Source organism: Rhinichthys klamathensis, unplaced genomic scaffold (assembly GCF_029890125.1).
Source record: "Rhinichthys klamathensis goyatoka isolate OS25496 unplaced genomic scaffold, OSU_Roscu_1.1 h1tg000391l_1, whole genome shotgun sequence".
NCBI lineage: Eukaryota > Metazoa > Chordata > Actinopteri > Cypriniformes > Leuciscidae > Rhinichthys > Rhinichthys klamathensis.
The window spans coordinates 723,171-747,826 of record NW_026606894.1 but is presented as its reverse complement, the minus strand read 5'-3'; the positions used below and the strand labels follow the sequence as shown (position 1 = coordinate 747,826).

General features: G+C 39.3%; 1 protein-coding gene across 5 annotated transcripts in view; it reads left to right on the top strand.

Annotated features, from left to right (window-relative positions):
* The window catches only part of fli1 (Fli-1 proto-oncogene, ETS transcription factor), a 32,252-nt gene that overhangs the window by 2,658 nt on the left and 4,938 nt on the right, over positions 1 to 24,656 (top strand). For 2 of the 5 annotated variants that reach the window (XM_056234247.1, XM_056234246.1), the window contains exons 3-6: positions 8,486 to 8,697; positions 8,799 to 8,950; positions 10,031 to 10,234; positions 19,395 to 19,463. In XM_056234247.1, coding sequence (XP_056090222.1) covers positions 8,486 to 8,697; positions 8,799 to 8,950; positions 10,031 to 10,234; positions 19,395 to 19,463 — 637 coding nt within the window. Of the gene's footprint in view, positions 1 to 3,756; positions 3,871 to 4,283; positions 4,496 to 8,485; positions 8,698 to 8,798; positions 8,951 to 10,030; positions 10,235 to 19,394; positions 19,464 to 24,656 lie in introns of those variants that run through there. The other 3 variants (XM_056234249.1, XM_056234248.1, XM_056234250.1) reach the window with 3 other exon arrangements.

Sequence of the window (24,656 nt, the reverse complement as noted above, 5' to 3'; positions counted from 1 at the left end):
GATCTGAACATTGAATGAAGGGACAGGCCATCTTTGACCTTCACAAATGTTACTTATATTGTACATTATTGCATTTGACATGGTGCCCTTTTTTCCTCTCTCTACATGCTTTTAAAGAATGTAAACATTGCAAATGGCAGACATCTGTTTTTGCATGAACGACCAACCAGGGAAGTTTCCATTTAGAATTCAAACTCGAGCTGTTTAAGGAATCTCTGATGGGTTCGAGTCCACTGTAGAAGCCACTGAACACATTCAGACTGACATTGAGGATACCACTTCTACTGAATTGCGCTCTTTCTGATGCAAACATGGTTAAATACCTCTCTATGAAAGGTATTAGTATCACTGTTCATTTTTTAAAGGATGAAATTTGCATATTTTGATGGTTATTTATGGCAAAGTGCCACAGCAATAACTTTAATGTATCAGAAGGCTTAGTGCACAGCATACAGACAGAGCCATGAAAATGAAGTATTGTGCCTGCTAAAGTCATTCATTATATCTTTACAATCAGCATACTTTCCAGAGCCGAGTTGTTATGTTATGGAGACTTATTGCCCCCCTGCATAAGGGAGCTTTTCATGCAGACGCTATAGTTTGTGTTCCTCCACAGAGGGGCTGCGTTTCACAGTCCCACGAACAGTCCTCGATTTGTTTCGAGACATTAGCAGCGCAGGAATGTTGAGGGAAAACCTTCTCTTTGAAATCCAGCTTTCTCTCCACAGACTGAATAATAAATAGTACACTGCATGGCATTGGAGTCGGGCTGCATACAAACAACAATAAAACGAAGCAATAGAAAGAGTCTTTGAGAAGATTATTATTATTATTATTATTTTATGTTTGTTATTTTTTTCATTTTGCATGTATTCTTATTTTTAAACAAGTAAACAAGTGTCTGTGTTATAAGACAGTCTTCTCCCAAAACCAAAACTAAGTTTTTGTTTTGGTCAAAATTTAGAAATATTTAACAAATGTGTTCCAGAAGTGACCCCTTTCCTTTTCACATTTCCGGGTTTCTCAGAAGCGGAAGTCATAGTTGGGTAAACTTGTATAGCGGTGAATGAGAGACTACATAAAAAGTGTTCCCATTTGCTCAAATAGCAAAATAAAAACTTTTCATAACTTTCAAAAAGAGCAACCTCACAGCAGCATTCACTAGTTTCTGGGGGGGATTTTTTGTCATTTGACACAAAGGTAATATAATACAAAGTAGTGTTATAAATGTAGGGTACATACATTTAAAAAACATATATAAAACGTTGCAGGATTTATGATTTATGACCGTTAAAACGCGTCATCACAGTCCGCCAGATATCATATTTGAATGTTGTTGCTGCCGGGCAGAATTTCAGCGGGAAATGGATTTACCTCAGCACGCCTCAAGAAAGGCAAGTTTCAGAGAAATATTCAGCCTCATTCAGGCGAAGCCATGAGTTAAGGTTTTTGTTTGGTTAAGGCCGGGCGAGACTGGAGCTTTCCAATAAAAATAAATCTCAAATTAATTATGGCCCGGAGCAGGAGGCCAGACAGTTTGGTGTTGTGTGCTGCAGTCTCTATTTTTTCGATGTGCGTGTCAGCTCGTGACGGTCTCGCGCAACCTGAGAAGCACCATGCGATTACCGGTAATGTGTTTCGAATATTTGTCTAAAATCGTAAGATAGATAGATAAGGTATATTGGCTACTTGTAGATCAACCTTTAGTTATGTAATTGTATGGTCGAAAGTCCATTTACCACCAGAGGAAGCCTCTGGCCTCACTTTGGGTTAGTCTTACTCAGGCACTTCAGGGTTTTTCCAGTAGCGTTGGGCCACTGGCTTCCCACAGGTCGTGGTTGGGAGAAATGCCTGGCTGTCAAGCTCCAGCGTCGAGCCAGATGTTCTGTGGCTCACTACATAAACCAACATGCATTTGTTTATTGGCCTTCCAAAATGTTTGTTACCGCTGGACTCATAATGACCTGGGCAAGTGCCACGCGGGAAAAGAGACTGGTTTTCTTTCTTTTTTTAGGTTTAATGATGCACCTCTTAGATATGTTTGCTCCATAAATAAAAAAATTATTTATTTTGGACTTGTTATCATTACATCTTGAAAGTTGAAAACACACTGTATCTGGAAAGAAACATGGTTTAGACAAGAAGATGATACCTAAATTGTGGATTTCTAGAGGAAGATAAGACTGTCGTCATCAAAAGATCGACAAAATGTTTGCTTGAAAGGACTGTGAATGAAACGACTGTGTTCACTATTTATCTTAGCTTCGAGTAAAGAGACGTCTCATTTATAACAATCGAAATAGAGACCATAAAACATAATTATACTGTCATTAGTGACCCCTCTCCGCCAGATCTCAGTCTCGTCATGCGCTCAGAGATAATGGTGTTTTAATTAAAAGAATTGTGGAGTCTAAGCGGCCCCTCTAGGGAAACATATGTTTCAGCTATCAAGTCCCACGCTCTGTGAAAATGATGCCCACCCTTCCACTGCAACACGCATACATGTCGCAAAACCTGATATGATGATCCACATCTGCATTACTCAACCATAAGTAGCCTAATGTAAGATTAGTTCCGACTAAAACCCAATTCCTCTCCTTCTGCTTTGTCAGATCCCTCTACTTGTCTTATATTCCCCACTCAATTAGGAATGCAGAACACAGAAATTGATAAATATATGCCAACACCGTTTATTTGAATAAAAGAAAAATCAGGGTTGTTTTGTGCACGAGAGAGGCACGGACTCGAAATGGTTAAACAAGGTGTCTCCGTTAATTACTGCGCAGGCCTCAGGCAGGAGAAGCCTTGACCCCTAGCAGGATCCAGATGTGGAGCTCTCGAGGGGGCCTCCCCCTCCCCCTCCCAGACCCCCATGTCGCAAACAGCGTAAGTCAGCCGGCGCAGACTCAGTCTCGCTCCCCGAGGCTTGGCCCTCTCGGTCAGGGGGTCTCAGGATCCGGGGGTCTGGCTGCGCGTCTTGCGCTCGGTAATGCAGCTCACCTTTAAAAAAAAAAAATCGTAGGGGTGGAGATACACTCGCATTTAGAGAGATTGGTAAATACAAAAAAAAAAAAAAGAACGCTGGGCTGTTTTAACATGTTTGGGTCACATATGGACAACCCCAACCGTTGGTTTACTTTTTTTTAACCCAACTGTTGGTTTAAACTTTTTATTTTATTTTTTAAACCCAACGGTTGGTTTAAAAAGTTAAACATTTTAAAACCCGACTGTTAGTTTAAACTTTTTAAAACTGTTTAACCCAACGGTTGGTTTAAACTTTTTACATTTTTAAACCCAAAGGTTTTGGTTTTAATGTTTTAATCTGGTAAACCCAACGGTTGGTTTATTTATTTATTTTATTTTATTTAAAATTGTAAACCCAACCTTTGGGGTTTGTCTATATTTGACCTAAACATGGGTTGAAACAACCCAGCATTTTTTTTAGAGTGTAATATTTATTCAAAATAGAATTATTGACACTACACTGCAAAATCGGTTTAAATCGTGATAAATAATGTGTATTTCAATCTTTTTCCAGAACGAAAGTAAATATTTACTGTAGAAATATTGTCTAGAATAGAGACTGTTCCCCTCATTGCACATGAAGACATGAAAGAAAGAAAAAAGTGAGGCCATGTGCTATTGATTTGGAGAATTGTTGAACAGCAAGCACTCGAGAGGTATCAGCCTCTCTATATGATCCATATACAGCCAGTGTTTCTGGAGAAATGCTATGCGTGTGCATTCAGAAGCGCGCACACGTGTGGAGCAGACAGACTCGACGCTGCGGGCTTCGCTTTTATTAATGGAAACCCATATTAGCAGCGAAAGAAGTTCGGACAGGCTCGTCACATTCTTCACTTCACATGGGTACATCCAACTCGCGTTTTCGTTTATAGCGGAATAGCGATCATAATATCATCCCGTTATGAATTCGATTTCAACAAACCTGTATGACAATAACCATCTGCATTCAAACGATTTATAAAGTTATTATTTTATTATAATATTTTTCTCTCCACTTATTCTTTGTCTTTTTTTTCTTTTTTAGAGTTTTATTATTAATTATTATGTTTAACACACAGTGATTCTAACAAATCTATGTCTATTTTAATGTTGGAAAAAGCGCAACAAATGTGAAGAGCTGGCATGCATTCTGTAAATATTTCCAGGCAAAAACATGTACAGAGGAAAGAAACACTATTGTTTTGGTGTCTTATCTTCTCGGGACAAATATCCTGCTTTGGGTGCCGTAATGAAGGCAGGGCCAGTGACACACACACACACACACACACACACACACACGCACGCACGCACGGCTTCCTTCTCAAGCGCAGTGACTTCACTTCCCAAATTTAGAGGAAAAAAACCATCCGGCGAAACTGTCTCTGTCTCTCCGCCACATATCGGGGCTGGAATTAATTCAGACGCGTGTCATGTTTGGAATATTGTCGGGCTCCACTGAAAATTGCGCAAAATGGACGGAACTATTAAGGTAAGAGCGGAGGAGAGGGATCTTTCTGAGATGGACAGAGTTTGAGAGCTTGTAGTCTGGGACTTTTCAGCCGCTCCGAGTTGCGCTTTTCCTCTTCTCTCTCTCTCTCTCTCTCTCTCTCTCTCTCTCCCTCTCTCTCTCCAAGTTTCCTTTTCCTTTTCGTCGAAACTTTGTTGAAAGTTGAAAACTGTAGCGGAGGATACGAGCGTTCAGACGGACTCGACGCGCGCTCTTGGACGCTCGTGAAAACGCACGGGCTGTTTGTGATGGAGTAAAGATGTTTCGCCAAGAAAGGAAAAAGTTTCGTTTTAAAGATTAGAATAGCGAACGTCCGGTGCTCGACGAGGCTGCTTTGAGTTTTCAGTATATCGTGGCGCGCGCGCGCGCGTGTGTGTGTGTGTCTGTGTGTGAATGCAGTGCAGTGGTTTATATAAATCATAAAGCTTTAGGCTGGAGATGTGGCTGCGCAATTGGAGTGGCACCGTGCCGAGGTTTTCCAACCATTCATATAGTTCAAAAGCCGAGCCCACCCACAGTAAAATATCACTCCACGTTCTTTCCCTTCTTCTGATAACTGATAATAATTGCTATAGTGTGCTCTTGAATGGGTTGTGCGTACACAACGACTACAGTCCACAGAGTAAAACAACAACAACAAAACTTGCGCTCTATTTAGAAGAATAAGTTATGTGTGGTCCACGCCGCTGATCTGTGCATTTCGATATTTAGAGTAATCTAGCATGGAGTTTTATATTTATATATATATATATTTAAATAGGTAATCCTCATATTCAATCTCTGATTAAAAACAACTATCAATATTTGAATTAAAATGTTACGAGCATCAAATAAGGTAATGATCACTGATTAATTGTTGACTCTTGTCTGGAGGGGAGGGCTGCACATTCAAACACTCCTTTTTTTGCGGTCATATAAGTGGTTTTGGGTGTGGTATATGTTTGGGGCCGTACACATTATGCTTGTTTTAGATTGTATCATGTTAAATAGACTGTTTCGATTGCAGTGGGGTGACTGAGGACACATGGATGATGATTTTAATGAAGCCTTATAGTTCAAAGGGCATAAAATTATTGTTGCAAGTTGTATAGCATTGAGAAAAGAAGTTATTGTATGATAATGGTTGGCATTACTTGTTAATATAGCATATTATTAGTAGAAGTATTAGTATTATAACAATTCCAACATATAATTCATTTCTATTCTTTACTATTGTAGCTATGTATCTTTGGAAATAAGTTTAATTTGAATAAATCATAACTCAGTTTAAATAATATACTAATATATTCTGATGAACACTAATCTTATGTAAGTTATATATATTGCACTGTTCAAAAGCTGGAAACATTACTATTTTTAATGTTTTTGAAAGAAGTCTCTTATGCTCATCAAGATCAAGAATACAGAAAAATAGTAATATTGTAAAATATTATTGATTTAAAATATTTATTTTTTTCTTGTAATATACTTTAAAATATAATTTATGTCTCTGATGTAGAGCTGAATTTTATCAGCCATACTCCAGTGTTCGGTGCGTCAAATCATTGCATGAGCAACCCTCATATATACATTAAACATTATATTAAACATTAAAAATACGTGTAATATACTTGCAATATACTTTGTAATATAGATACATTAAACATTAAACATTAAAAAATGCTTGTAATATACTTGTAATATACTTCAAAATAGAATATATTTCTCTGATGCAGAGCAGAATTTTCATCAGCCATACTCGTGTTCAGTGTCAAATCATTGCATGAACAATATATATATATATATAAAACACTAAACCTAAACTTTTGACTTTAAATGAAGTACATAGTGTATAAAATACAACTAATATAATGTGTGACTCGTAATTATCTTGAAATGTCGTCATCAATTATTCATTTTTATAATTGCATCTTCTGTATCATGAATGTGTGTGTTAGTCCTTTGGAGTTTGACTCGGATAGCTCTCTTGATTGATTTTTAACTGTTCACTTTAGTCGACAATGAGGAGGGTGTCTCAATCCATGGGTGTTTCCTGTCCCACACAATCTGGTTTCCTGTCAGGTTTCCTTTTCCTCCTTAAACAAAAGACAGGAATGGCCTCTGTATAAAATAGCACTGTGCTTTTAATGTGTCTGTACATCCCGACATCATGACTCGTCTTCTGTGGGACAAGCGATGATGATCGTGGCTATTCAATTTCTCACATGCAAATGTTCAAAATAGCTTTTTCTAGAGATCATTTCTAATATACGGTATGGCATTTCTAATATGGCTCAGTGTAAATCTCCAACACCGAACCAGTGTAACCCTGTGGTTCTGCATGGTTTAAGCGAGCCATGCAGACACGGCCAATTTATAGCTCAAGGAAATTGGCACCTTTGCGAGTATTTTAACCTCATTGTAAGAAGAAGCTGCACTTGTGCGCTGACCATTGCTTAGCACTCGATTTCACAGAGATGAAGGAATTTCGCCTTTTGACAGGCCCGTATGTACGAGCGTGAGTGTGGAATTAGATTTTCCTATTTTTACAGCCCTCTGTAATCTTGGGAAAGACTGACTGCCAATCATGAATTATATGGTGGAGGCTGATATGTCTGCGTGTAAGTAACGTGTAACAGTCATAATAGCAGCTCTGGCCTTATCTGGCAGCATGAAGGCATTCCTTAACTCTGCCATACTTATCATGCCACCGGCCTGCTGCTGTGGGTCGCCCCGATACTGTCCGCGGGACACTGATCAAATTGATGACGACTGTCAGCAAAGTTCGAAAAAACCCAATAGGGAAAATTAATAACTGCTGATGGAGTGTCCCAAGATCCCCTTAGCCAGAGACGGAATGGTTAATTGTGAAATGCATGCATTTGGATGCTTAATGGTGTGTATGTTTCGATTAAAAAATGCCAAAGAGGAAGCATTCTTTTGTTATCGAACAGTATCAAAGCCTTAATCTCCAAAATCACCCTCAAAGTCTATGTGCATATTTTTTTAATGGTGAATTTTCACATTTATTGAGTATAAAGTTTTACAGGTGTTTGTAACTGAAATAAGAGGGAAATCTAGGCGACTGATTGGAGATAGTCTTCATGAAACCGAAAGAAAGCTTTGAGTGAGAAGTGAATGGAGACGATCACATGCACGTGTAGACGCGGATCTCTCCGGAGGAGCCTGTCTGCCGCGTTTGTTTTCTTTAATAAAACTACATCACCCCAGCTGAGCGCCTGCAACAAGAGCAAATGTAGAAGTGACCTTGCCTCTGTTCCGTCTCTCATATGAGTCATGAACCAGAAATCTTTGGCTTATTGAAAGTCACATTTTAAAATTCTTCTCGGAAACAAAAGGTTTAAAAGTCAATGTTAAGTTGTACGGTTGTGTTTATTTTCCCCCAATAATAACTCTGAAGTAAATGGCTGAATTTTATTATTATTATTATTATTATTATTATTGTTGTTTCTATGCACCTGATACATAAAACTGTGAAGTCAACATGAAATCAAAATGTGCGACCTTGTTTACTTTTCCAATGCAAATTCCCAATTTTAGTGTCCACAATTCATTGGTGCACATTATTCCAAGAAAAAAAAAATTGATCAAAACAGAATAAATTTCTCCATCTCTGACACATGACATCACAAATCCCTCTTTTTTTAACTCCTCCCCTTCCAACACCTACTCTTCACAATCCCATCAATGCCCAGTGGTCCTTTTTTATTTCGTTTTTTTGTATTGAATATCCGTTTCACATTTATGTCAAATAAAGTACACCTGCGTTTCATGTTGACTTCACATATTAAATATATGAAAGCAATCAATTGCACTGCTTCCTTTGCGCTCCGCATCTGTGGTTCTAATGCCCTTCAGCGAGCAACAATTTAGAAATGTGTGTTGCCTTGATTACACACGATGAACTGAAAGTCATTTGTCATGTGCTTTAATGAGAAACAGTGATGTAGCTTGCGCTCTACAATCCTCCAGGAGGCGCTGTCAGTGGTGAGTGAAGACCAGTCTCTGTTTGAGCCTCCATACGCTTCTGCTGCTCCTTTACCCAAGACGGACATGACTGCGTCCGGCACACAGGATTACGCTCAGACACACAAGATCAACCCTATTCCTCCTCAGCAGGAGTGGATCAGCCAGCCGGTGCGAGTTAATGTCAAACGAGAATATGACCACATCAATGGATCCAGGTACCTCCTCATTTGTTAAGACCATTATTCTGTTGTTCTGTCTGAGATAAGCATTAGTAAGCAATAACCTTTCTCTCTCTCTCTCTCTCTCTCCCTGGCAGAGAGTCCCCGGTGGACTGTAGTGTGGGCAAATGCAATAAAATGGTGGGTGGGACCGACACATCTCAGATGAACTATACTGGCTACATGGATGAGAAGTGTGCTCCGCCTCCAAACATGACAACCAATGAGAGGAGAGTTATCGTCCCAGCAGGTATTCATTGTTCGTCAACATTAGGGGTGTACCGATACCCTCATGTCACGATTCGATACATATCACCATACTGAACTCACGATATGATATTATTGCGAGACTCCAAGACTTATTATAAAAGGTTAACAAAAAATGTACTCTTGATTAAAATGCCAAATTTGATATGGATATAATTTGACTTGGTGCTGGAAACCCAATGCACAGGACAACAGAGACACCAGAATAAAAAAAAAATCATGATTCTGAAGCTGAAAATACAGAATTATTTTAGACGAATAAAATAACGCTTGCACTCTGTCACTGACTAGATCTATTTAAAATAATGTAGGACACTTTTTACTGGTAGCATAAGACATTTGGCATTATCAAGACCCACAAATATTCCCCCATTGCATTATTATGCTTTATATTAAATGTTATTCCTCACACAGTAAGTATTATGAGTGAACTATACACAATACATATTGTCTCTTTCCACGATACATATTGTTGCAATTTTTGTATTGCAAGACATGATATATTGTTACACCCCTAGTCAACATAAATCCATAACATATTGAATGCTACATCAGGGGTACAACGTTAATACCAAAAAGATATTAAAATAAAATAGTTGAATATCAAATGTTCAGTTCTATTAAAGGTGTGTAAGCTGCACCAAACTGAAGTTATGTTTCCAAACATAAGGAAGCCAGCAGTGGCCATGCATTATTATTATTATTATTATTATTATTATTATGTTCTTGGTTTCTTGAGATTGTGATTGATTTTCCTCATAATCCCAATGATTGTTATATCTGGAGAAAATAAGATAATGATGCATGACCTTTGGTTGTTTATTGGAGTCATAACTTTTGCATTTCTGTTTGGTGCCACTAATGTTGCAGAAATTATTACTTAGTTTATCTGAAAATGTTTCAGTACAACAAGACAGTAAAAGATCTGTTCTCTGCTTTAGTACTCACTTTAAAACAGTTACTGTCTTTTCACACTTAAACCAATGAACGCTGCTTGTAAGCTATATCTAAACCTTGAGTCTTCAGCTAATGTGTGGCTTTATTTTGTGTTTTGCCATCTCAGACCCTTCTCTCTGGTCTCCAGACCATGTGCGGCAATGGTTAGACTGGGCCATTAAAGAGTATGGTCTTCAGGAGATCGACACAGCCATGTTCCACAACACCGATGGAAAAGAGCTTTGCAAGATGAGTAAAGAGGACTTCCTGAGACTTACCAGCGTTTATAACACGGAGGTCCTGCTCTCACATCTCAATTACCTCAGGGAAAGTAAGTCCACCCGATTTATTGTATTCGATTGAGATTGGATAGTTTGGGTCTTTCACTTTTGCTGCATTTCTCTTACTGGGTTTGTGCCTACATATGTGTCAACTTGTTTTATTCTATGGATTGCTTTATGACGTCAATATACTGTATATTGCAACATATCTCAACCACAATATTATAATATTTTTGTCAGAAAAAAAAATGGTTGTACCATTTCAAAAGGTACTACACTCTAAAAAATGCTGGGTTGTTTCAACCCAAATTTGGGTCAAATATGGACAAACCCAAATGTTGGGTTAAAAATGTAATTAACGAGTTCGTTTGCCCATAAAATCTTTAAGATATTAGGTTAAACTTATTTGGCTTGCTGTCCGCTGGAGAGGGGCTCGATGAAGCAGCTTCAACTCGAGCTCTGATATACCCCCCAGTGGCTAAATGTAGGACCTGTTAATTAAAGGGCAAGGTACCTAAGATGAAGGTGGAGTTTGGGGAGGTGGAGGGATACTGGAACAGCTGATACTAGGGAGAGGTAAGCGGCTGCTTATATACTCTGTTTGTTGATTGAAAGATTGGATGGGCTCGCTCCTCCCTAACTTACGTTTAGGAACTTCATTTAAAACATTTACAGGTGAAAGTTGAAGTTGGGTTAAAATTTAAAATTCCTTTTTGAACCCAACATTTGGGTTTGTCCATATTTGACCCAATTTTGGGTTAAAACAACCCAGCATTGTTTAGAGTGTAATATGAACACTTTAGGTAATAATAGGGGATTTTGTACTAGTTATGGGAACTAACCACTAGGGCGTTCGCCCGAGAACTAAATGTTCCCCTAGTGCCATTTTCCTGGTTGCATTCACACTGACAGTAGGAACTCTGAAGTGACGTAAAATAGCATAAGCCTAAGTTGATCGTAGAACAATTGCCACTAATGGTCTCTACGATCAATGCTCTCGATGCTTTTGGAAAACGCAGCCCTTGTTGTTGTGCGGGACTTTTATTTTGACGGCGCTGAGATCACTAGAGCACACAATGCTCCCATTCTCCGTCTTCATTAGTTTACGATATTTTTAACAGTCCTGTCTAATATGCTATTGGATAGAACTGTTAAACAAAGAAAGTAAACGGTATACGGATAAAATATTGTAGCGTTTGCCGTGTGGTTGATGACCGATGGCGCTAGCTGAGCAGAAATACATAATCATGTTTCGCTTGGTCCCTTCAAAGTTGCGTTGCAGTTCCTCCGTAGGGTAAAGGTTGAGAAGTGCCTGGACTTCGACATCGGCCCATCTATCGCTGTTTTGTGTGTGGAGTAAATGTATACCGTAGCCTATAAACTGTGTTTACACTAGTTTTTAAAAATGGTGGGTGCGCATGCGTTCAGGCCAATCATCGTACACTTCCTAAAAAAGCTGTTCCTTAAATCGATCCGAGTTCCTGCGTCCCAAAAAAGCAGGTACTTCCGCCGAATGTTCCTCCAGTGCCCCTGACATGTACCTTGAAGGTACTAATATGCACCTTTAGGGGTAAATAGGGAACAAAACTGTACCTTTTGAAAGAACACTGCCCCAGTGACCGCTTTTGTACTTTTCTCTGAGTGTATGATAAGACACAGATGAATAACTAATCTCACACTAGTTGAAATGGTGTGACTATCTTTGATAACAGATTGCATTAATGACTTCAAAACAAAACCAGCTTAATTTCAACGTCACTGAACATCCCTCCAAAGCCTTTGCAGTGTTTATATTTTGTTTATGACTATTTATGAAGTGCCAAGCAACTGACCAATAAATTGTTTCCTAACTAGTTCGAAAAGCTTGTATTAATTGTACCACAACAGTAAAAATTTTGGAAGTAATTGTAACTGTTTAATGCATGACCATCCATGCGAGAGATGGAGCCAAAGTGGTCTAGTTTATTCCACATGGTTGCTATCATTGTTTTTGCCACGCCGTGGCACAGTCACTCGAACCACACTGAGATCAAGTTTACAACAATATTTTATAAGATAGTTTGCACATTATTCCACATGAGCGTTTCAGTAGGGAGAGCTCCTGTCTCGCTCCACCTGCTTGACTTTTACTGGACGCATTTGGTTTGGCAGAGTCGCTATGATTATGAATTTCAGCAAGCATCCCATCCCGAGCATCTCCCCCTGAGTGCTTTGGGCCTCAGACTTGGAGAGATGAAGCCCAGGTGCATGGCCTCAGGAAACGAGGCCCATGCAGGCACACTGTTGCACGGGAAAGTTTATCCCTAATTTACAACAGAGGCATCTTGCCCCATTTCTCTTCCAAGGGATTTCTTATGTTATTTCCCTTCGTTTTTTTGGCAAGAATCCCATGGCTTTGGCGAAAACTAAGTCCACTCATCCACTTGAATACTCCAGTGCCATCTATAAGTGAGATGTCGGGAGGATACGCCGCATCTGTGCGTGGATCGTCGCTTTGTTTGCACGAGAACTACATCGGTAAACAGAAGCTACGCGTTCTCTGAAGGGTCGCGTTTAGATGCAGTTTGCTGGGATGGTGAGAGCAGCTGGCCCGTCCAAACATTATGACAGCAGCTCGCCTTGAGGTGGGTGGAGTCCCAACAGGGCCGAGTGCTTAAAAACGGTCCTCCTTAAAAAACAGTGATGGATTCTGCTGTGAGGTAATGGGAACTTTATTCCGTGGGTGTCAACGGTTTTGTGCCGGTGGCCAGGCTGTGGGCCTGCATACAGACTCGCAGTTTAACAGAGAGCCATTGTGAGTTGTAGGGCAGAGCTCGGCCTGTCTGTGAGCTGTCAGGTGTTGTTTTTTAGTTTTTTTTTAAGAGAACTGGGTTTTTTAGTTTTCATTAGGGACGATTGCCTCGGGACTGAGCCAGAGCTTACGCGCCGGGCATTGTGGATCTGCCTTCTGCTCTTTCTTTGATTTAGCCTGTGTGTTTTGGAAACAGAAGAAAAAGTTCGTAATCCTCCACTCCACCATTTGTATTGCCTTGGAAGGCGTCCCGAGTGAAAATCAAATAATAAGAAGAGAGATGGTCTTGTCCCATCTACCAGAGGCTACTCGCTCTCTGCCAAAAGATATTTGAGTTCCTTTTACCTGTTTGTGACTTTATAAGGGTTAGTTCATCCCCCAAATTTAAAATTCTGTCATCATTTACTCACCCTCATTTCATTCCAAACATTTTTTTTTTTTTTTACACAAAAGGAGATATTTTGAAATACGATTGATGTCAGTGGTCCACAACAATATGGTCCAAAGCAATATAGTATCCCCTCAAAAATATTCCTTTTGTGTTCCAGAGAAGAACAATAAAAACTCTTCTGATATTGAAAACATAATCTGATATTCATGGTAAAAAATAAAAAGGAGGTTGTGGCTGCTTTACTGTAAAAATACATAGAAAATGTATGTCAATTTGTGTTTGTGTTCACTGTAAAGATATAACTGTAATTATACGATGACTTGTTCTTTTTCACTTCCAAAAACTGTTTATTTAACAGTATGTCTCACTTGTCACCGTATATAGTAAGGCAACTTACTGTTCACCAATTAACATAAATCATTTTTACAGTCTTTTAACATTAAGAGTTGACACATTCTTCAAAATATAGTACATTTTTGGGTGAACTATCCCTTTAAGAGGACCATGTGTTATGTAGTTTACATGTAGGAATGTGTGTACATGTATGTAGGACCATATGTTTAACTTTCTCTTGAGCCCCGGGGCTCGGGGTTAGAAACCAAAGATGATCATTTTCCTCTTGTAACACAAACAAACACAATCACAGCCCTCCACAATAAAGCCCTCTGGTTCTGCTCACACACTCGGTCTGGATCCGCAAACACACGCACACACACACCCTGCTTCCCTCGGCCTGCTGCGTGTTTCCGGTCCCCGCTGTCCGCGAATGTGTCAGTCCGCAGTGTAATCGTTTCATACACATATGTAGATGCTGTGGAGAGTCTGATTAGCATTCCTGTGTGTTATTAAGTCTATACACAGCGGAGCAGGGCAGGGACGGGCACCGCCTCTGGTCAAACTGCAGGCAAACGCTGACTCATACACACACACACACACACGCGCGCGCATCATAACCAGCCGAAGACGCAGAGCTGGTGAATATGTTCGCTGGTGTGTTTGGTGATGCTGAAGCTCAATGGTGATGATATCTGTAGGAGGTTTTGTTTTGACTTCGCAGTTGGTCAGTTATTCAGATTTTATTAGCGATTGCCGCCCACTCACCAATGTGCTTTCAATTTGGCTGCAATTTGAGAATTTGTTGGAATTTCATTGCAGGAGGGGAGCGGTGCTGAACTGCCTTTAGCTCAACTTACACACTGTACAGACTGGAAAGGTGTGTGTGTGTGTGTGTGTGTGTGTGCATGTGTTAGAACGCTTCCAGGAGTAAGACTATATATGCACAGAAATACACACTTATGCTCACAAAGATGTAATGCTCTTGTTGAATTACTTGCAGCTCTTGTGATGAATGTGTTTTCAGCTACTGAATTCAGTTTATCTTGTTTAATTAAAATAAAAAAGGGTCACTTTATGGTAGTTGTATTAAGGAAAGAAGCTTAATCATCTCATTATAATGCTGAAAGAGTAGTAGTTTAGCACAATCCTTTAAGAAGAATATCATTAATATTGTGTTTTTAATATCATGAAAACTTCCACAGTTTACATGATATTAATTTTGACATTTAGAACTGAATTGAAAAGGCTTAATTCAAACTCTAATTCAATTCCTACATTTTAGTGCAGTTTTTGTTAATTGCTTACACACTAAAAGTGGCACTTGAGGTATATATGTCTAATCTTCAGACCAAGTCTGCAAAATTGCGTGCATTTCTGCTTTATACTCAGTTTGCAATTGTAAAACAAACTTTTTGCAATATGCTAAACACAGTTCTCTACATTATCATTCAAAACTAACAGCTCGTGTGTTTCATTTAGAAAACACTGCCATTTAAATCGCCACAATCATTTCCCTATACCCAACGGTCATGTGTGAAAACACTAATACATAAATTGATCACTTAGAAATCAAAACTCAATGTTTTGAGAAACAAATACATTTTTTACCCTTGCATTTCTGTTCATTTAGTAAATATACAGTAGGCCTACACTGAATATGGATGTCAAGTCAAGTCAATTTTATGTCTAAAGTGCTTTATACAATTCAGGCTATTTCAAAGCAGCTTTACAACATAACATATTCAAATTCACATATTTAAATTCTGCTGCTCTAACTAGCCAATAGTGTCAATATTCAGCTCAGGTTAGTTCAGTTTTGATTCTGTTCAGTTCAATAACTGTAAAATGTATTATTGTGCATACATACTGTATATACAGTGTATGCACATACATACATTGAAGAAGCAAAAGACTCTAGATAGAAGTGTTTTACATCTGTCACATCCGTGTGTAGTTCGGCGTGTATGTGGCTAATCATTGGATGGATTGTGTGTATGCAAAAACACCATTTTCAGAAGAGTTCAAATAGTTTTGAATAAAGTGTTTGCTTTTGCAATAGATGTGTGATGTTTTGCATGTTGTGTGTTTTGTGGTTTTGTATGTTGAGTATTGAGAAAATGAGCCATGGTTTCATAAATTGAAAGCATTTTTTTTACAATTTAGCTAATAGAATCGCAATTTGAATGTAAAGAAGTATATCTAAAAATGTATTGGAATTCAAAGAAATTCATATAACACATTTTTGACTTGAAAAGCTAAATTTGTCATTGAGGGTTTTATTTTTGATGAAAGGTCTGAGAAAAAAGTTGACAGACACACACACAGTTGCTGCAGGTCTGGCTGTAGTTATGAGACAGACTGGTCACAGTGATAATTCAGAGTGGGACATTCAGAGACCGTTGATGGTTTACACAGACCATAAACATATGAACAGCCTATTCTCTCTCTCTCTCTCTCTCTCTCTCTCTCTCTCTCTCTCTCTCTCTCTCTCTCTCTCTCTCTCTCTCTCTGTTTCTCTCTAGCTCTCTCTCCCTTTCCCACAAGCTTTTATTGATCTGTCCTCCATTTGTGGTGGATTATCGCTTATGTTGGATGTTTCAGCACCTTCCTAAATACTGTTGTGGGATTTTGTGCATCTCTGGATCCACATTTCTACTGTACAGCTTCTGGAAGATTGAGTCATAACTTATAAAGTCTGGGATTAAACCTGAGCACTGTTGTAGTCTCACATCGGCTGTTCTTCTGTTTTCTGTGCTGATGAGTTTGCGGTCTGTGTTATATGTGTTGTGTAATGAACACTAATGCAATGATCCAGACCTGCAACAGAACTGAATTCATTTCCAATTCGAATGTGAATGTAAAAAAGATGTAAAGTGAATTGGGATGGAGGGATGGATGGACGGACGGACGGATTGATGGATGGATATAGATGGATGGATATAGATGGATGGATGGATGGATATAGATGGATGGATGGACGGACGGACGGACGGATTGATGGATGGATGGATGGATGGATGGATGGATGGATATAGATGGATGGATGGATGGATGGATGGATGGATGGATAGATGGATGGATGGATATGGATGGATATGGATGGATGGATAGATGGATGGATGGAGGGATGGATGGATAGATGGATGGATGATATGGATGGATATAGATGGATGGAAGGATGGATGGATGGATGGATGGATGGATATAGATGGATGGATGGATATGGATGGATGGATATAGATGGATGGATGGATATGGATGGATGGATGGATGGATGGATAGATGGATGGATGATATGGATGGATATAGATGGATGGATGGATATGGATGGATGGATATAGATGGATGGATGGATATGGATGGATGGATGGATGGATGGATGGATAGATGGATGGATGATATGGATGGATATAGATGGATGGAAGGATGGATGGATGGATGGATGGATATAGATGGATGGATGGATGGATGGATATGGATGGATGGATATGGATGGATGGATGGATGGATGGATGGATGGATGGATGGAAGGATGGATAGATGGATGGATGGATATGGATGGATATAGATGGATGGAAGGATGGATGGATGGATGGATATAGATGGATGGATATGGATGGATGGATGGATGGATATGGATGGATGGATGGATGGATGGATGGATATAGATGGATGGATGGATATGGATGGATGGATATAGATGGATGGATGGATATGGATGGATGGATGGATGGATGGATGGATAGATGGATGGATGATATGGATGGATATAGATGGATGGAAGGATGGATGGATGGATGGATGGATATAGATGGATGGATGGATGGATGGATATGGATGGATGGATATAGATGGATGGATGGATGGATGGATGGATGGATGGAAGGATGGATGGATAGATGGATGGATGGATATGGATGGATATAGATGGATGGAAGGATGGATGGATGGATGGATATAGATGGATGGATGGATATGGATGGATGGATGGATGGATATGGATGGATGGATGGATGGATGGATATGGATGGATGGATGGATGGATGGATGGATGGAAGGATGGATAGATGGATGGATGGATATGGATGGATGGATGGATATGGATGGATGGATGGATATAGATGGATATGGATGGATGGATGGATGGATGGATGGATGGAAGGATGGATGGATGGATGGATGGATGAATGGATATAGATGGATGGATGGATATAGATGGATGGATGGATATGGATGGATGGATGGATATAGATGGATGGATGGATATGGATGGATGGATGGATGGATGGATGGAAGGATGGACGGACGGACGGATTGATGGATGGATGGATGGATGGACGGACGAATGGATGGATGGATATAGATGGATGGATGGATATAGATGGATGGATGGATGGATGGGTGGATGGATGGATGGATAGATAGATAGTTAAGCGCTTGTAAAACTCAGCTGCTGCTTAACAAAGATGTTGTTGTACCGAACGTTTGTCTTTATTTTTCATGCTGGTTTTCCTATAAAAGTTTCTCTCTCTTTCTTTCATGGATTTGTGGGGGGTTATTTTTGTATAGGAACAGCAGTCTTTGATTGCCATGTGCGGATCGCACCCCACACAAAGCCTGCCCTGTTCTGTGGCCCCAACAGCACCGCTCAGGGGGGTTTAGGGGCCCGGAGGTTAAAATATGTCTTCAATGCGCTCTCCTCCCCCGTAAAAACATACTTACACACATTAAAACACCCTTCTATCTTCTCTGAGCTGATCAAAGAAAAACGACAAATATCACCCCTTCCTTTTCTTCATTCAGAAAAAAATAATGAATCCCTCCTTTCGCATTTGCTGAAATCCCACCGCTTGAACCGTCCGTAGTAGGAAGACTCGTGTTTTGCCAGTGCAATTTTCCTTCTGTTTTCCTTTGCGCTGATTTATGAGTTAAAGCAGCTAAAATTAAGAGAGCGCTTCAGGGACGGCTCGCTGGAAACACTCTCAGACTGCACATGAATGCCTCTCTCTGTGCAAAGTGTAGATTGTGTTTGGATGACAAAAACCGAGGAGCTGGTGTGAAGAGAAATGAATGTTGGGAATCAATGATAGATGTTTAATGCTTGATTAAGTGCCTTGTTACATAATATGCAATTAGATAACTTGTTACAATGTAATTACATAGTTATTACATGTGTATACACCTCAAAACTAAGACATAAGCACATAAATAGGTACAATTTTCATGGCCAACATTTTTTTTTTTACAAATGCTAAAGTTATAAAGCAAAAGCATAACATTAAATATAATATTTGTTTCTAATATTATATAAGTATTGTCATCTGCATTTGATTTTGTTATCCTGGCTGATTTTGAACCTCACCGAATAATCATTTAATATTTAAGAGTGGAATTATTTTTATTATAAAATTGTGTTTATTATATAATTTATACTTTATATTATAATAATAATTTATTTTTAAGAATATAATATATGTTTATTTATATTAATATATTGTGTTATATAATAATATATAATACATTGTATATATCATACCATTATAGTAAACATATTAATTATATAAAGCTAAATGTTTAAGTCTTGTCAGATAATCTATATTGAAAGAAAGTGTATCTGATTTTTAACCTCAATGAATGTATTACTCTGACATCTTTATCATTCTAAAATGTATTTTTGTTGTGTGTGTTTCAGGCAGCTCATCAATATCATACAACACACCATCTCATGCCGACCAGTCTCCTCGCTTGGCTGCCAAAGACGGTATGTTTCGATGATTGTCAACAATCATTTTCATTAGTTCTACACTGTATATACATTTGCAATAATACCATTTCCACTGGGTATCCTTATGGTGCCATCCACGGGTTACTAATTCTGAGGCACAAAAGGCACATAGGTGAACAATGCATATGGAAATGGCATGAGGATTGAGGAAGTCTTAACATTATATCAAAATAATGGCATTACAGAGTGTTTTGTTGGCCCCGTCCCCTCTCTCGGTGTATCAGAGCAGGGCTCCAGGGCCAGCAGGTGCTGTCTTTGTGTGGCGCAAATAAAAAGCATCAAGCATTCAATTTCCACCTGAACATGGACAGCAGAGGGCTCTCAGAGCACAGAGACCATTAGCAAGACAAAAGCCACGTGCCACACTGGAACGAGAGACACAGGGACACACACACAGAGAAAGGCTAGAGACAGGTGTCTCTGTGGACAATACAGCAGAACTGAACTCAAGCGTCTACAAATCGTGTTAATGGAAGACACGTGTACCACAATAACAGTGATGTAGGGGTGTATTGTGCATGAGGACTTGATCTAAACTGATTTTATAGCATTGAAACATTTTTTTTTTGTTAGTCTACTGTAGTATCAATATCTGCTCCAAAATGACTTGTTGCTTGCGATAATAGAAACAATCTGGCATAGTGTAAAATCAGACAGTCATATTTATATATACATACATTTTTATTATTATTATTATTTGAATTTTTTTGCTTGTTTCACCCTTTTACACTTATAGTGTGCATGCTTTTTTTAGTGTCCATTTTTTCCCATTTTGGATTATTTTTCTATTTGCATTAACAGCAACACATAAAACCAGTCAACAACCCAGGGGTTGCTAAATAATGCATTTTTGAAACAGAAACAGTTCGTTTTTGGACAGCGTTGGGCTTTGGATTTTTGTGGATTGTTGTTGAATTGTCTGCTGGGACTTCGAAATCAAAATATTTTTAAATTAAATTCATTATATTATATTATATTATTAATAATAAAAACAATATAAAATAAATCCACGCTGTTGAATCTTCAGCTGTATAAGCTGCAGTCCTTATAGTGTATTATATCAGGTAGGATCAATTGAATATTAAACATCAATTGATTAATATTCATGTGCAAAGCTGCTAAGTTGCCCCCCCCCCCCCCCCCAAAGTTTTTAGATCGCTCATGCGTACATGACCACAGAGATGATAGACAACGATTGCTGTGACTCATTTACGTAATTTACTTGTGTACTTTCCAATGATAACACAAGATACGCATCCAAATTAAATCAGCCTCTCAAACTCATCATGGAAATCGGTTTCCATAAACCATTTAAGGAAATGTTTGACAGTCTCTCTGGAGAACGGAGCACTTTGGTCATTCCCACTTCAGAAAGCACGAGACTGCAATAACAGTGATAGTCCTGAGCTCCTGGGAGTAGTGCTATCTGGAGAAGACCAGAGGACCGGCTATCCTGATCAAAGCCAGAAGTCAGACCACCTGTTCTCAACTCCCAGCCAACAGACTCACATTAGGGTCATTAGTACTGTGAACTTGAAGATAAGATAATGCTGAGAAGGCTGTATGACCTTTGACCCTCTTCTCACAGCTGTCAATCACAGCAGAGCATTAAGTGACGGACAGACTGATGGCAGAGTGTTTCGTGAGAAAACTTCTCGAGCGTCCTTTATATAACGCTGGAATAGTGAAATTTGCTTTAGCTAGTGATCTAATCAAAGGCATAAAAATGCTAAAACTCCTCAAAAAAGTGGCCATTTAACAGGTCGTCGTTTATCAGCAGGAGATCAAACTTTTGATAGCAAGACTTATGGGCTGGATTTATTTTCACTTGCCCTTTCATCTTTGGCCATTTATTTTAGGCCAATTTCACACGGGTAGTTAAAGATTAATACAGATTAATCCTCCACTTAGAACAATAAATAGCATATTATACTGATCTTAACAACTGGCTCTTTTTCAAAGCCCAGTTTGTATATTAAGGCATCGTAAGTTCACTGCCGATAACTGTTCCAAAAAGTAATCAGTCAGCATAGTTATGCTGCCTACTGTGTGTGTGTGTGTGTGTGTGTGTGTGTGTACTACACTCCTGTACTAAGAAGTGTGTTACTAAACAACCAATAAGCGACTAGAACAAAGTAGATAGATAGATAGATAGATAGATAGATAGATAGATAGATAGATAGATAGATAGATAGATAGATAGATAGATAGATAGATAGATAGATAGATAGATAGATAGATAGATAGATAGATGGATGGATGGATGGATGGATGGATGGATAGACAGATGGCTGGAAAGATAGTAGATGGATGGATGGATGAATGGATGGATGGATGGATGGATAGACAGATGGCTGGATAGATAGATGGATGGATGGATGGATGGATGGATAGACATATGGCTGGCTGGCTGGCTGGCTGGCTGGCTGGATGGATGGATGGATGGATGGATGGATGGCTGGATGGATGGATGGATGGATGGCTGGATGGATGGATGAATGGATGGATGGATGGATGGATAGACAGATGGCTGGATAGATAGATGGATGGATGGATGGATGGATAGACATATGGCTGGCTGGCTGGCTGGATGGATGGATGGATGGATGGATGGATGGATGGATGGATGGATGGATAGACATATGGCTGGCTGGCTGGCTGGATGGATGGATGGATGGATGGATGGATGGATGGATGGATGGATGGATGGATGGCTGGATGGATGGATGGATGGATGGATGGATGGATGGATGGATGGATGGATGGATAGACATATGGCTGCCTAGATAGATAGATAGATAGACAGATATAGATAGATAGATAGATAGATAGATAGATAGATAGATAGATAGATAGATAGATAGATAGATAGATAGATAGATAGATAGATAGATAGATAGACAGATAGATAGACAGATGGATGGATGGATGGATGGATGGATGGATACTATTTTGCCCTATATTTAGTGTGTGTTATTGTTTGATTTATACTCATTTCTCTTATTTCAGCATTACACTCAGAGCTGCTGCTTTATTCTCTCACTCGTGTTATGAGGCTTCATGTCAGTCCGGCTCGGCAAACGCAGGGGAACTCTCCATATTTTAGAGTCAAACCGCGTTCTTTTGCACTGTTTTGAATGCGTGAGTGCGTCCCGTATAAACGGCCACTTGGACGGACATTTGAATCTCACTTTAGGCATTGGTTTGCTTAAAAATGCCCATATACCTTGAACTTTTTTACGTCCCGTTTAAACCGTGAGCTAGTCTAGACGTCTGGCTGGGCGAGAATCTTGTTTTGACTCTGAGAGCAGAAGCCTGGTCTCTCGAGGAGACACCACACCCAAACACACACAGCACACTAACAACACAACATGCTGGAGACCGCCTGCTCGGCCCTGTGATATAGAGCCTTCCCTTTTATTCATGGCGGAGAATAGCACGCATTAGTGACAGTGAAGCAAATCTAAATTTATGGCCATCGAATCAGGACAGGAGACATTTAAAAAAAGCATCCGATCCGTTCTATCCATATCCCAGATGCACATCTGTCTGCTGTTTCGCAGTCAAGTTCTGACGTGATTGAATTAGGACTACGGGCCTCGCTGAGAAGATCTGGTGGTGGGATCCGTCAGTGTTCGTTCCTCGTCTCTATCAGACAGTAGCGACGGCCACCACCACTGTTTTCTTTGCAAATTCCGATGATGTGTACCGTCTGCTCTCCATCTCTCTCTCTCTGCCTTGCTCTGTTCTCCCCATCGGTTTCTGACCCCTCTTCTCCTCCTGGCTGCTGTGTGTTTTTTCATGGTGGAGGGGGATGAAAAAACGAGGGAAAAAAAGGCCAGTAAAACAAAGAGAGGTTGTGTGAGCAGACTCGGCAGGCAGGAAACGTAACTCTCTCAGGACTCTCTCTCTCTCTCTCTCTCTCTCTCTCTCTCTCTCTCTCTCTCTCTCTCTCTCTCTCTCTCTCTCTCTCTCTCTCTCTCTCTTCTCTTCGCTTCTCTCCGGCCCTGCTCCAGATCAGATCTGACAGACACCGAGAGAGTGAAGGATGGAAGATCGTTAGAGGGAAAGAGTGAGTGTTTGAGGACAAAGAATGATAGAAGGCCTAAAATAGAGGAACATTAAATGAAAAGCAACTTTTCCCAGAAGTGACATGGATTCAGGGTCTGGGTGTGTAGTGCAGTTCATGCAGTTTCAATATTTATAGTTCAAAAATATGCATCTGAGTTGCCTTGAAGGAATGGTTCATCCAAATGAAATTAAAATAGAGTTATTTTCTCATTATGTTGTCACAAACCCAAATGCTTTTCCCCATGGGACACAAAAAGAGAATTTTTGAAGAATCTTTAACAATGCTTAAGTTTAGAGGTCAGTTAAAATAATGTTATTGGTTCTTGCATGTGTATTGATCTTGAGGACAAAGCAATATGACTTCTGAAGACATGAAATATAAAGTTCTTTAGACTAATTTTAATGATGTTTTTAATATGCTTGTTTATTTGGTAACACTTTAGGTCTCATTTATTAACATTAGTGAATGCATTAGCTAACATGAACTGGCAATGAGGAATATATTTGAAGCATTTATTAATCTTTGCCAAATAAAAATCTCATCGTTAAAAATCTCGTCACAACTTTAGATTTTGATTACTAAATGTTAACTTTGATTAATGAATGCTATAAGAATTGTTCATTGTTAGTTCATGTTAAGTAAACTAATGTTAACAAATGAAACCTTATTGTAAAGTGTTACCGTTTATTTTTTACCTTTGATAATGTCATTATAAAACTGTCGTTTTGTTGAAACTTCTATATGGAACTTTCTTAAAAGTTTAAAGAGAAATATACATTTTTGGGTGATTTATTCCTTTAATCTAAGACTTGAACTAATGTGCTGTGTATTCAATAATGCAATGCGTAAGTCTTCTCCGTCAAGTTCAGCTCTGGATCTCACGATAACCAGGAGCAATGAAAGCCTTGCACTTTCTCACTGAAGGAGATGCTTTTAGAGATTAGCCTCTTCCTTTTTCTTGGATTCTGTTTTTGCTGAGAAACGCTGGCTGGAGATACTGCTTTGCTTTTGAAACGTGGGCCATGTACTTTTATCAGCGCTTTCCAAACTAAACATTTTTCTTTGTCTTCAGAGGATAATGTCTCTAAGTTCCACCC